The following is a 15,060-nucleotide window of genomic DNA, read 5'->3' as shown; positions in this document are numbered from 1 at the left end:
TCAGTCAAATCCATCGAACTCAGCACCGCCTTCCTAACCTGCAATCTTCTTCCCGACCTCTCCGCCCCCACTCCCGTCTGACCTATCACCCTCACCTTGACCTCTTTCCACCTATCACATTTCCGACGCCCCTCCCCCAAGTCCCTCCTCCCTACCTTTTATCTTAGCCTGCTGGACAAACCTTCCCCATTCCTGAAGAAGGGCTTATGCCCGAAACATCGATTCTCCTGTTCCCTGGATGCTGCCTGACCTGCTGCGCTTTTCCAGCAACACATTTCCAGCTATTTCATGATTCAACCTTCTTCCAGTTGCAAACTTGGGTGGGTGGCAATGAGAAATTCAGAAGAATTGACTGAGATGTCGAGTGAGGTCTGTCACGATATCAGAGCAACAAGTCGCATTTTCCAACTGAGTTCCAGATGTCGAAAGAAACTTCTCGCCATTGAGAAGCCCATGAAAAAGAAGAATTCCGGCTCAGTCTCACCCTCATTTGTACATAAACACACCTGGTTGATCTTCAGGTTTCTGTTTACCACCCTCCAAAATGGAAACCACATACGGGAATATTCAACATAAAAGTTTAAGTGGGTACCTGGTGACTCTAGCTCATCGCTTGCTCCTCTGGAAACCAAACACCATGGTCTCAGGGTAGGTTCCAAGGGTAGTAGCAGCACACATCCCATGTCCATGAACCTTGGCAGCCAAGACCATACCAGCCTCTCATGTTCTACTGCCACCCAACGCATAGAAAGCTCCATTCTGATGTGCATCTTTCATTGCACTGCTGCAGATGATAGACTTGGTGTGCAGGAATAGGCATCAATAAGGGATTGGAACAGACTGCAACTTGGGGCTCCTCACTTCCTTTCTCAGCGTTCACTCACTCTGTTTAGATATTTACAGCATCCTTAGCTTTGGACAGAGTGAAGGAATGTATAATACTTCTATCTTGACTTGCCTTTTTGTGCAAACACAAAGCCAGACAGTTTATTATGGTGGTCAGCAATCATCAGACAGGTTGCTGTGTGAACATGATACTATATCAATCCCACACCTGCATCATATGCCAGCATCATACAATGAAAATACACAAGACGTGCAACAAGAAAATAGCCATTTTTTGGGTGGCACGGTGGCACAGTGGTTAGCACTGCTGCCTCACAGCACCAGAGACCCGGGTTCAATTCCCGCCTCAGGCGACTGACTGTGTGGAGTTTGCACATTCTCCCCGTGTCTGCGTGGGTTTCCTCCAGGTGCTCCGGTTTCCTCCCACAGTCCAAAGATGTTCAGGTCAGGTAAATTGGCCATGCTAAATCCCCCATAGTGTTAGGTAAGGGGTAAATGTAGGGGTATGGGTGGGTTGCGCTTCGGTGGGTCGGTGTGGACTTGTTGGGCCAAAGGGCCTGTTTCCACACTGTAAGTAATCTAATCTAATCTAATCTAAGTCATGTCTCAAAGTCTTCAGAGGCTAGTCTACAGTCATGTCAAGGGAAGACACTTTTCAGCCATGGGCTCCTGTTAGCGCTGGACAAAGGCAGCCTCTGATATCACTGAGGAAGCTTGGACATGGTCACTTAGCCAACTGGGATGCTCATTCTCCTTGTAACTAAAGAGCGGATGCGATTGGCATAGCACCACCACCACTAACCCCTTACCCCCCACACCACTCTTTCTCCCCCATCTGGACTGTTTTCTCCTGGAATGAGGGAAAGGCAGGGTTTGAATGAGATGAAAGTAGGAGGCAGAACTGGTATTGCTGGAGCGGGTGGTCAAAAGGTGATGAAGTGCCTTGAGCAAGTGAAGAGGCAGCACAGAGGCCATGCAGGGCTCGTGGTGTGAGGGAATTGGATGAGGGAGGACAAGTGAGGGAAGATGTTTCAAGCAGTAGTGAGAATGTACAGCATCTGCCTTGGAGGGAAGATGGTACAGTGGCAGAGATTGAGTGACTGTGAGGTAGTAGAGTAAAAGGTGGTGGCACTTATCCTGGCAGAGTGGAGAAGACCTTTTTCCAGCAGTGTTGGGTGTTCCTTCCAGCCAGATGGCTGAGATTGCACTGACCTGGGTGGTAACCTAAGCCTTAGGCTGGCAGGCCTTAGTGACTTGCCTTACTCTGCCGGTCTTAGAGACGGAGAACTCCCACCCTTGCATCAGTAGGAGCTCCAAGCGACCATCCACAAAGTGGGCACAAAATTCCCTTGTCTGCCATGCCAGGGCAAATGTCACCAAATGCTTGACCGGGTAAACAAAGACCTTTTAAAATTGGCACTGATACCATGGTAGTGCTGATCACTTTCAGCTACAATGAGGGAGAATCAGATTAGTGTCAGACGAGAGAGAGAAACCATCGGAGTGGTGCTCCGAAAGCTCGTGTGTTTCCAATTAAACCTGTTGGACTATATATAACCTGGTGTTGTGGGATTTTTTAACTAAAAAAAAGGTAAGACTCAGCCCATAGTTTCTCATCTAACTTAGTGTTCAGGTGAGCTTAACTTATTATTGCATTAGATAACCAGCACTACTCTTCAAATATGCCCTGCCAATCACTTGACCTTTGTCAGGTTTCTGGAACTTTCCATAAAACGTTCTCATGCCTTTCCATTCACTAATACTTTAGGCTAGTGCCAGAGTCCACTGTTCAAAATACAGAAATTTAAGAGACTGATAACACGCTGATATCTTTTTGCAAGTCGCACAAGGAATGGCAGTCCCTCTTCAGCTGTCACACTTTGATGGACAATGACATCTGTTTTCCAAAAATAAATCCACTAGCTGCAAGCAACTCATTTCTCAAAGGGGTGCAGAGATTACACGTGTGACATTGGAGGTTTAATACAATACCTGCCAAAAATTTCCCTTTTGTCTTTGAAACGAGTTGCAACTCTTTGTCGGAAGTTAAAGGAATATCTGGTAGTTTGTCTGAATTAACCAAGGGGTCATGTTTCACCAGGTGGGTGTTCCCACAGCCTTCATCCACCAACCACCCCCACTCTCTGCACCAATTTTTAGGTTGGTACAGGCTGGATGATCCAGACCATTTATAGAGCTCACTTTCGTCTGTCTGAATGTGTCAAGATTAGCTGAAGATTAGTGGCCAAGGTTAAAGCTCGTAGTGCTGGGCTCTCGCTCATTCCCTCAATGACAGTGGGTGATATGGATAAAGTAGAAATCTTCGACACGGATGGCAAGGGAAGAGGGTTGAAGGCCAAGCAAGACCTTCTGACTGGGGATGTGGTCTTTGCTGAGCCAGCATATGCTGCAGTTGTGTTTGACAAGTAAGTCAGTCTGTCTATCTGTTGTAGAACACAAGCCTTCTTATGTTGCCCCATAATGCAAACTTTGGAATCAAAGTCAAATGTTGAACAGGAGTTTTTATTTTAAATTTTATTTTAATATAACATCACTTCTTCAATCGTTCTTTCATTATTGACTGTTGAAATGATTGAGTTCCCTGCCTTGATTGACTGAATTCTGTAAGGAATGTTGTCCTGAAACTGGGGTCATTAGTCCCACTGGATACTGCAGTCTTCGTAGGACAATCATGTGGAACCACTTTACAATGCTGTGGGGAGCTACTTGGCTCAGTTCTTGCTGTTTGGAAGTTTTCAGGCTAAAAGTATTTCTTTAGGGGGTAAGGTTCAGAACTTAGAGTCATAGAGTCATACAGCAAGGAAACAGACCCTTCGGCCCAACTCATTGGTGCCAACCAGACATTCCAATCTGACCTAATCCCATTTGCCAGCAGTTAAATGTAAACTGCCATTTATTCCATAGAAACCAAACAGGGCTGGTTTTGAAGAGGTTGTTATTAAAATGGGTGAAAATTGACAAGACCTCTTTTTGTTTAGTTGCCATCCCTGGGAAGGTGATGATGAGCATTTCTCTTGAACTATGTAGTCCTTGTGTTGATAACACTTGTAAATTGATGGAAATGCAGGGTTTGAACCTAGTAATGTTCCAGAAATGGTGATAAAGTTCAGATCAGGATGATCCTGATATTGAGTAGAACTTGCAGGTGATGCTGTGCCTACAATTCTGATACTGTTATTCTTGTTGGTGGTGGTCAGTTATTGACTGGGATATGGTATTGAAATGTGGACAGCAAGAGGTTACTCTGAATCTTGTAGGTCACAGTTATTGCTGTCATAACTTGCTGGGAGACGCATCCAGTGGCAGATGTCCTGATCAAGTGGATTACACACTGCCGGGATGATTTAAAATTTCAAATATCCTGGTCACTTTGTCAACCCAATCCTAGCTGGGCTGTGTATATTGTGAGGAATATTGAATGAGTGGGAGGTGAGTCATTTGTCAGAGTAAAGGAGTTTTTGTGCCCGTCTTGTTGCTTTGACTTAGCATTGTTGACAAAAAGATTTAGAATCACAGATTCGTGGAATTCATGAAGGAGGCTTTTAGTCATATCTAATTTAAATCTCTACAAAAACAAGTCACCTATTTCCATTCCTCTGTCTTTTCCCTGATAGAATCATAAAATGGATGATGGTGGAATATTTATATGTTAAAAACACAGGGAGAAATGCAAGAAATTACAAAGTGGTTACCCAGTCTCCAATGACTTCACAATGTGAAGGAGACCGCATTGTCAGCAGGGAGTACAGAAGGCTAGATTTGAAAGAAAAGCTAAAGTAAACTGCTGCCTCACCTGTAAGATGTGTTTGGGACCCTGAACAGTGAGAAGGAAGAAATAAAAGTTCAAATGTCACACTTTCTGTCATTGCATGGGTAGGTGGGACGGGTTTGTTCTCAGCAGAGCTGACTTATTCTCTACCATTCACACCTGCTTTGTATCCACATCACTCCTTTGTTACCATTAGAACTCACTTTGTCTGTTGCTCCAGGTGTTCTCATGATCTGTTCCTCTCGCTCCTGCCCCCCCCCCCCTTTGTCAACAGCATAAAAAGCGTCGTTTCCAGCTCTCTTCTATTCTGAGGAAGAGTCATTGGATTGAAATGTTTCTCTCTCCAGAGACGCTGCCAGACCTACTGAGTTCCTCTGCCACTTCTGTTTTTATTTCTGATCCCCAACATCCATGTTAATTTAGTCCCAAGTAACTCAACAATGGTTTGCATCAGGAGTGTCCCTCCCAGGGGGAAAGCAGAAATGTTTTTTGGAATGTCCTGAAGGGACAAAATATTCTGGGTGACTCTTAAAATACCCTGTTTTGTGATTAACTTGAGATGGTGCATTTAGGAAGACACAAACTGCATCAAGTGACTTTGTTGGGGATGTGCAGAAGTCAAATCACCAGAGACAGAATGTAAACTTCAAAACAACCTATTTGTCCCACCCTTCCTAGTAGCAGAGTCTGCAGAACAAACATGGGAGTTCTCAACCATTTTAGAACCAATCGAGCCAGAGTTGAAGCAAGTCATTTACATCCCTGAGGCACTGCTTAAGGTGAAGGAACAGTTGGTAACACTCGTTCAACAGAATCTTAAGGTTCTAGGCTTAAGTCTACTTCTCAGACGAGAGCTCCAAACCTGACACACATACATAGGAAAAGGTGGAGACCATTCAGCCTTTGAAGCCTGTTTCACCATTCGATAAGATCATGGCTGATTTGTGCCTAACAGCATATACCTGCCTTGTACCCATATCCCTTGAAACCCTTGATTAATAAAAATGTATCTATTTCAGATTTAGGTTTAACAATTAAATTAGTATCACCCACGATTTGAGGAAGAGAGTTCCAAACCTCCACTGAATGTCCTGACTCTAATTCTTTGACTATGCCCCTGGTTCTAGAATCTTCAACTGCTGGAAATAGTTTATCTCTATCTACCTTATCTTTTCCTGTTAATATCCTGAACACCTTGATTTGATCACCCCTTAGTCTTCTAAATTCTAGAGAAAAATGGCCCAGTTTGTCTAATGTCTCCTCATAACTTAACCCCTCGGTCTCATCCTTGCAAAGCTGTGTTGAGCTCCCCCCCCAGGGTCAAATCATCCTTCCTAAGGCCTGGTGGCCTCATCTGCTCATAGTGGTCTAAGTGGGGTCTAACTAAGGTTTTGTATTACTGCAGCATAATATCTGCATCCTAATCCTCCAGCCCTTTAGATATGAAGGCCAACATTCTGTTAACCATCGTGATTATTTTCTGAACCATCACATTTTAAAGAACAATTCACCTGAACCCCAAATCTTGACGGACTGTATTTAATTTAGTGCCTTCTAAAAAACACCCAGATCCATCAGTCCAAAACAGATAATTTTACATTTGCTGATATTAAAATCCATCTGTTACAGCTTTGCCCATTCACCTAATCTATCAATAACCTGTTGCAATTTTATGCTGCTGTCAACACTCTGAGCAATGTTGCCCCATTTTGTGTTGTCAGCAAATTTACATGTTTGACTTTTTATGTCATTATCTGAGTCATTAATGAATATTATGAATGATCAAAGCCCCAACACGGATCCCCGTGGAACAGCAGAACTTACATCTGGTCAGAGTGACTACTTAACGTTATTCCAACTCTCTCTTTTCAGTCACTCAACCAATTTCCTATCCATGTCAGTAATTGTCCCTTAATTCTGTGGGCTCTCACCTTAGCTAACAGTCTGTGGGACTTTGTGTCGGACAGTTGGTGGCACAGACAGAACTGTGCTATGTGATCTGAGGTGCTATTTTTTCAATGTTTTATTAAAGCAAGTCCCCATCTTTCTGCTTAGATGATTGTTAAAGATCCCACAGCACCACTTTGAAGAAGAGCAAGGGTGTTCTACTTGACCAACATCTATCCCTCAAACAACATTACACAAAACGGATTATCTGGGCATGATCACATTGGTGTTTATGCGAGTTTGCTGTGTACAGGTTGGCTGCTGCATTCCATATACTGTAAAAGTGACGACACTTTGAAAGCAAGGCATTGACTCAAAAGCACTTTGGGGTATTTCATGATTTTGGAAAATGCAAGTCCTTTGTTTAATTCCAGAGAATCATGATTGGGAAATGAAATAACTAAAGCAAGGTAGCATCTCAATTTATTTAATAGGAAGACAATCAATTCTATTATACCTCCTGTGTTAAAGGCCTAAAAGTCGGAATTAGTGGTGATTGTTGAAAGAATTCCATTGAGGCTGGTATCCAGCCACCAAGTCACCTGTTGTTTACAGATGGAGAGTCCTTGACATAGATCCAGCTCCTTCAGAGCCAGCTCTCAGAGCAAACAGAACCTCTGACACTCCTGCTCTCATCTGTCAGCCAGGACTCCCTGATTGGTCCAAATTAACAGTCCCAATCAGGGAACTCAGATTGTATACTTTACCTGCCTCATTACAACTACTACAATTGACATCCACAATGTTTCTGCCTTTCTGCAGTGCTAGACTGGGGAAATCCAGGCTGGTCATGTTGTTGCTCACTCTAGAATTTGAAGCAAATAAAAAATTCAGCATAGATTCACCTGAGAAGTTACCTGACAGAAAATGTCAACTGACAAATGCCGTTGACATTGGAACTATTGCCGCAGTGAGAAACCAGCAACTGCATTGTGCTCACTGACAGGGGATATTTTGCAATTTCCAACAGTAAATTTTGGCACAGATCTATTTACAAACAAAACTTGTAATAGCAGAAAATAAGGTCTGTAGGCAGCAAGCATATGTTCAAGAATTAAAACTAAGAAAGATATGGAAGTGAGGCATCTGTGGAATCCATGATTTCTTTGTGAGATATATAGCAACTTAGAAAAATAGAAACTGTTCTAAAAAGCAGTTCAGTTATAAAAAAGCACTTGAAGCACGTCTAACCTATACTCAAGTGGTTGCTCTCTCTCTTTCTCTCTCTCTCTCTTTCTCTCTGAGTTGGAAGGTTGTGCGTTCAAATCCACTTCAGAGACTTGATCAATCTATATGTTGATGATTTGTGTGTGTTGCTAAACCACACCGTGTACCATAATTTCACAATGAATTTCACAATGAATTTCACAAAGAGGGCAAGTATACTTAAGGACTATCCCAGTACGTCAGTGCAATACTGATGGAGTACTGCACAGTTCAAGGTGCTGCCATTGAACGGGACTTAAAGTGCACGTAAAAGATCTGATGTGAGGAACATAACAGTTCTTCTGGTATCCTGACCAACATTTGTCTCTCAACTAATATCACACAGAACAAATTATGTGGTCGCTTATCTCTTAGCTTTTGTAGGTCCTTCCTATGCACGCACTGGAGGTTGCATTAGTTTACCTCAAAAATACAACACTGGCTTTAGCCTCCTTTGAGCTGCCCTTCCTTATATAATTAAGTCAACTGAGATTTAAGGAACAAGTTGAAATTGTTAAGGGTGCAGAGCAGTGTAGATATTGAGAAAATGAATGAAGAGGAAGTTGACATTGACCTTTTGGCAGGGTAAATGTTGTGGACATTAAAAAGGGATATATAAGGGCCAGAAGAAAACTGAGTGTTTTAGGTAGGCAAATGAATAGGAAGCAAGGCAGCCCTGGACCTATAGATGATGTGTTTGGATGACCTGCTCTGAGTTTGGCTCCTGCCTGAAACATCGATTTTCCTGCTCCTCGGATGCTGCCTGACCTGCTGTGCTTTTCCAGCAACACTCTAATCTTCTCTCTAATCTCCAGCATCTGCAGTCCTCACTTTCGCCTGATTGGAATAAACACCACAGTATGTGAGGTCTTTTTGGAATAAAGAAGAAAACTGTCCAGGATAATAAAGATAAATCTACAATTTAAACCATTGAAGATTAACATCTGTGAAAATTACACTTTAGATATTGATTTCACAAAACTATAATCTCTCTGTTTAATTTCAGTCCATTCTGTTTTCTCTGAGGGAACTGTCACTGTACAGACCTATAACCAGGTCTTGCAGTTACTACAGTACACGATGGTGCTCATGCGGAATGATTCTGTTAAATGGCAATAGTTCAAAGCTATAAATACTGTGGGTGCTGGAGATCCAAAATAAAAACAGAGAGTGCTGGAGAAACTCAGCAAGTCTAGCTGCAGCTGTTGAGAGAGAAACAGAGTTAATGCTTGAAGTCTGATAGCATTCTTCTTTGCAGAGATTTCCCCACCAATTTCTCTTTTTATTTGTGGTTCAAAGCTAACTTGGATTAAATGCGTGTTTTAGTTGATCCAAGGCCATTGACAACCAGAGACAGGAGTGAATGTAAGCCAGAATACTGATTAGTTACAGATCTGACTGTCGGAATGGCATTGTTGAATTCACTCACACAACTCCCTGATGCTACGTTATAACAGTGTGGTTGAACAATGTGCCATGATGGGATAGGTGTCACTGGCATGCCAAGCAGTTATCACTCTCAGGAAGATGGTAGTGAGCCACTCTCTTCAACCGCTGCCATCCTTGGTGATGTGGGTATACCCCACTGCGGTGTGAAAGGACTCTAAGGGAGCGAGAGCACCCCCCCCCCCTCCTCCTTCTGCACCAGTGAAACCAAATGTATAAAGTCAATGCTGCCTCCTTCGAAGGCAAGTGCATTTTGGAGGCGGAGATAAAACACAAGGAGAAGAAGTCATGAGCCAGAAACCCACCCTAACCTCAATTGTCTACAGTACCTGGGGCAGAAATCAACCTCAACAGTCAGCAACATAGCCACCAGAACCTTACTGAGCATACCAGGTGATGAAGATGATTACCTTCACCTTGGACGATGGATGGAAAGGGCAGTTAGACAGCGAATTGAATTAATATGACTCAGTGGTAGCGAAGGAATGAAACTATATTTCTGTTTAGGTATCTGTGACTTGGAAGGAAACTTAATCATTACTCTACTGTGCTCACAGTATTGGATAATGCGACAAATAAGAGGCGCTGCATCAAATTCATCAGGCAGATACTAATTGTGATCTCCATTCTATGCTGGATTGGGTGAAGTAATCTAAGGCAATATTTCTGGTCACCACAATTACCCTCAGCACTCTGTGGGCAACCAAAGGAACAGAATAGCCAACAATTATCCAGTGATCCTTTACTCCAAAACGCAATACATGGCAGCATGAAAGGGGAGGATTGAGCTGGGCAGAGATAGCTACAAATGCACCACTGATAGTCACTGTTGGTGCTCACATATGGAGAAGGCACTTGACGGAGATACCAGGGACAGGGGTTTGGGTTACACGACATGCAAAGCCATTCTCCATCCACAGGCTGCGACTTTAGTGAAGGAAGGAGGTGTGGAAGGTGTAAATGAAGGGGTAGTAAAGGACTGTATCACCTAATGCGCTTAACAGATGGCAAAACTGAAGAGTAACATTGCACAAAGAAACATGAAACATTCTTTGCTGAGAATTGATAGCTGATACTTTGACGGAAGGTCAAGATGAAATGTCAACTGAAGTTCATGGAGTTTCTGCCGTCAGGGAATGCCATCATCTCATATAGCTAATTAATAATAATTTACTACTTTTCAAAAATGTATTCATGGGATGAGGGTATCGCTGGCCAGGCCAGCATTTATTGCCCATCCCTAATTTCCCAGATGGCAGTTAAGAGCTAAACACATTGCTGTGGGTCTTGATCATATGTAGGCCAGACCAAGTAAGGAAGGCCGATTTCCTTCCCTCAAGGACATTAGTGAACCAGATGGGTTTTTAATGAGAGCTTAATGGTCACCATTAAGAGATCAGTTTTCATCTCTATGTTTTATTTTTAATGAATTGAATTTATTAATTCAATTTAAATTCCAGAAGCTACCCCTGCAAGGTTTGAATCCATGACCTCAGAACCTCTAACTTTGAGGCAGAGGTTCCAGATTTCAAGTTTAATAACCCCTATTGCTACATGATGGTCATCTCCCTGCTATGCTAACCTGTTAGACTGAAACTCTCCGTATCCCAGATAGCAACCCCATCATTATCTGAAGATCAGGAGGAGAATTCACCCTGGTGTTCTGGCTTGTATACATCCTTTCTATGATTATAATAGTGATGATACATCAAAAATACGCCATTGGCTGTACAACACTTCAGGATATGAGATCTTGAAAGGCGCTACATCAATGAAATCTTTCTGAAATCAACATCACAAAAACAGAAACAAACGATTGCCTTTTTAAGTAGACAGTGCTTCCTTCAAGATGTTGTCACCCTCGTTGATACTCAGGTTTCTGAAAGGGCTTGGCTGAGAGGCTGCTGGGAAATGCAGAATATGAGGAAGCAGTCTCAGGATAATGGGTCAATGACAGGCGGAGAAATTTCTCCACTCAAATTGTTGCCAGTCTTTCAAATACTCAACCCTTTTGGGTTGGGGCTGCTGCATTGTTGAATGTATTTCTGTCTGTAATAGAAGGGAGACAAGGGATATGGGGAGCAGGTGGAAGAAGTGGACTTTAGGCAGAGATCACCCATAATCACATCAAATGCTCGATCAGGCTGGAGGGGTCTCTGCTCTTGTACAATTGTGAGCATTGAGCAGAGATGGCTCGGGAATGCTCGGTTGATTTCTGTGCTGCCTGTTACAATGTCATCCATTTATTGTCCTCTTGAAATCGCTTTGGTTGTGGGCAACCAACTCCTGTAAACCATAAGCATTCCACCTTCCCTGCCCCCTGGGGGACATTTCCTTTTCTTTTCAGTCATGGGATGTGAACATCGCGAACGTTTCATGTCCATCCCGAGTTACCCTTGAGAAGGTGGTGGTGAGCTGCCTTCTTAAACCGCTGCAGTCCGTGTGCTATAGATTGACCCACAATGCCACGAGGGAAAGAATTCCAGGAGTTTGACCCAGCATCAGCTAAGGAACAGTGATGTATTTCCAAGTCAGGATGATGAGTGGCTTAAGACCATAGGACCATGAGAAATAGGAACAGGAGTAGAATACTGAGCCCATCAAGCCTGCTCCACCAGTCAATAAGATCATCGCTGATCTGACTTTCCTCATGTCCATGTTCCTATCTTTTCACCATAACCCTCAATTCACTGACTGATTAAGAATATATCTATCACAGCCTTAACTATACACAAGGACTCTGCCCCATATCCTCCTCATCTCACTCTTTAACCGCCTGTTTTTTTGCATCATGTCCGCATCCAAGATTCTTCATCAGACCATGTCCAATGAAGCATGAAGGCTGTTGTGTGTCAGCATGAGTGACATTGTCATTCATGGGTTTCACAAAAGCCATATCTGAGACACTGGAGGATGGTTTTGGTGGGGAAGGTTGGTATCTGGTCTCTGGACAGCAGTGGGAGTCCTCGAGTGGCTGTCTTCAACACAGCCATCTTCAGTTTCTTTTTCAGTGACCCTCCCTCTGGTGTCAGACGTGGGAAGGTTCACTCATGAGATACACTGATGGGGGACTTAGCTTAAGGGCAGTACAGTGGCTCAGTGATTAGCACTGCCACCTCATAGCATTAGGGACCCGGGTTTGATTCCAGTCTCGAATGACAGTCTGTGTGGAGTTTGCATGTTTTCCCAATGTCTTACCTGCAAGAGTTCTGCTGATTTCTTTGGTTCCCTCCCACAGTCCAAAGATGTGCTGATTAGGTGGATTGGCCATGCTAACTTGTCCATAGTGTCCAGGGATGTGCAGGCAAGGTGGATTAGCCATTGGACATGCATATATGTGGGCTTACAGAAATAGGTTAGGGGTCTCAGTCTGGGTGGGATGCTCTTCAGAGGGTCAGTGCAGATTCAATACACCAAATAGCCTCACTGTAGGGATTCTATGATTCTGAACAATTCTCTGTTCTTTTGTTCTGCCTTCCAAATGAACAGCTTGGTACTTTCCCACATTATGCTCCATGTACTAACTTTTTTGCCAATTTATGTAACCTATGTCTCTCTGTAAACTGTTTGGATCCCTCTTACAACCTGCCTTTCCACCTATTTTTGTGTCATCTGCATCTTCCTTTCTCCGCGTCATCAATTTATGTTGTGAAGCACTGATCCCTGTGGAACTCCACTGGTCACATGTCGCCAAGCTAGAAAATAGCGTTTTTTATCCCCACTCGCTGTTGCCTGCCCATTTGTCAATTCTCTACCCCTGCTAACATACTACCTTCAACACCGTGGGCTCTTAAGAGTTAATCTTTTGTGAGATACTTTATTTAGCATCTTCAGGAAACGCAAATGTACACACCAACTGGTTCCCCTCTATCTACTCTGGTTGAAATTTCCTTGAAAAACTCCAAAGAATTAGTCAGACATAATGTCCCTTTCATGAATCTGTGATGACTCTGCTTGATTAGATTATGATCTTCCAAACATTATGCTATTACCTCCTAAATAATTGATTCAAATTCTTTTCCAATAATAGATATTTAAGCTAATCAGAGTTTAGATCAGAGTGGTGCTGGAAAAGCACAGCAGGTCAGTCAGCATCCGAGGAGCAGGAAAATCGATGTTTCGGGCAAAAGCCCTTCATCAGTATTCCTGCATCTGCATTCCTCACTTTTGCCTATTTCGGCTAATCAGCGGATAGTTACCTGCTTTCTGCTTCCCTGCCATTTTCAACAGAGGCTTCCCTTTGGCAACAAAAATAGAAATTGCTGGAAGAATTCATCAGGTCTAGCAGCATTTGTGGAGAGGAAGCAGAGTTAATGTTTTGGGTCCAGTGACCATTTTTCAGAACCCTTCAGAAGTGTCACTTAAGAATCCTTTGGTACTTCTTCAGAATTCTTTGAGAATTCTTTGGTACTTGCAACCAATGCACCCACTATCGCTGTAGTCACCCCATTTAGGACCCTTGGATGCAAGACAGCAGGGCCAGGGGACGTATCTGCCTTTTGCTCCATCAGTTTGTCAAATACTACTTCTTCAGTGTTGGTGATGGTACATAATTCCTCTCCTGTATTCTCCAGTATTAATGAAATCTTCAAAGTATCTTCCACTATAGAGACTCATGTAAAATATCCATTTAACCCCTCTGCCCTTTCTTTGTACCCCAAAACTATCTCTCCAGATTCATTTTCTAAGGGGTCTATGTTCACTTTGACCTATCACCTCCTTTTTATATATTTAAAGAAATTCTTATTATTAGCTTTTATATTTCTCACTAGTTTTCCCTCATAGTTTATGTTCTCTGTCTTTATTACCTTTATAGTGGTCCTTTGTAGGATTCTGATTTTATTCCTGCCTTCAAGGCTATCACTAACTTTGGCCTCCTTATAAACTTTTTCTTTCAACTTATTTGACAGGGAACATAGTGGTGAGGTGTTCCCATGTATCTGCTGCCCTTGTCCTTCTACATGGTAATGAGCATGCGTTTGGTATGTTTTACCTACCTATCGTTGGTGAATTTCGGCAGTGCACCTTGTAGATAGTGCATACTGCTGCTACTGAGCGTCGGTGGTGGTGGGAGGGGATGCTTGTGAAATAGGTGCCAATCAAGCCGGCTGCCCTGTCCTGGATGGTGTCAAGCTCCCTGAGTGTTGTTGTAGCTGCACCCATCCAGGCAAGTGGGCAATATTCCAACACACTCCCGACCTGCGTCTTGTCGATGGTGGATATGCTTGGGGAGTCAGGAGATGAATTTCACCCCTTTGATCCCTTTAATCCTAAGAATTATGTCTAACTCGTTGTTGGAACATTCAATGTTTGGGCCTCAACTGCTTTCAATGGCAAAGAATTCCACAGGCTCACCTATGAAGAAATTTCTCCTCATATCAGTCCTAAATGGCCAACCCTATATTCTTCGACGGTGGGCCCTGGTTCTGAGCTCCCCATCATCGAGAACATCCTGAATGCTTTCTTTCAGCAATTAGTGTACAAGGACATCCAGGTCTCCTTGCAGCTCTCCCTTTTCAAACTATCGGCTTTGGATGACTATCTACCTTCCTATTTTTGCAACCAAAGTAGATGTCCTCACGCTTAGCCACGATATATTACCATGCACTTAACTTGTCTAACTCTGGTTTGGCTCACTAATGTCCTTCAGTGAAGGAAATCTGACAAAGGGTTTGGAGTGATAGTCACCTCCTGACTCTCCAAGCTTGTTTACCATCAACAAGACACAGGTCAAAGTGTGATGGAATACTCCCCACTTGCCTGGATGGGTGCAGCTCCAACAACACTAAGGAGCTTGACACCATCCAGGAGAAATCTGACAACCT

General features: G+C 43.2%; 1 protein-coding gene across 2 annotated transcripts in view; it reads left to right on the top strand.

The window, feature by feature from the left end:
• Window positions 1-3,063: 3,063 nt before the first annotated feature.
• The window catches only part of LOC122552518 (histone-lysine N-methyltransferase Smyd1-like), a 67,056-nt gene continuing 55,059 nt past the window's right edge, over window positions 3,064-15,060 (top strand). For both annotated transcript variants that reach the window (XM_043695319.1, XM_043695237.1), the window contains exon 1: window positions 3,064-3,272. In XM_043695319.1, the coding sequence (XP_043551254.1) occupies window positions 3,136-3,272 (137 nt within the window). In that variant the 5' untranslated portion in view covers window positions 3,064-3,135. The remainder of the gene's footprint in view (window positions 3,273-15,060) is intronic.

This window comes from Chiloscyllium plagiosum, chromosome 1 (genome assembly GCF_004010195.1).
Source record: "Chiloscyllium plagiosum isolate BGI_BamShark_2017 chromosome 1, ASM401019v2, whole genome shotgun sequence".
Taxonomy (NCBI): Eukaryota; Metazoa; Chordata; class Chondrichthyes; order Orectolobiformes; family Hemiscylliidae; genus Chiloscyllium; species Chiloscyllium plagiosum.
The sequence above is the reverse complement of the archived record's forward strand: the minus strand, read 5'-3'. Positions and strand labels throughout refer to the sequence as shown.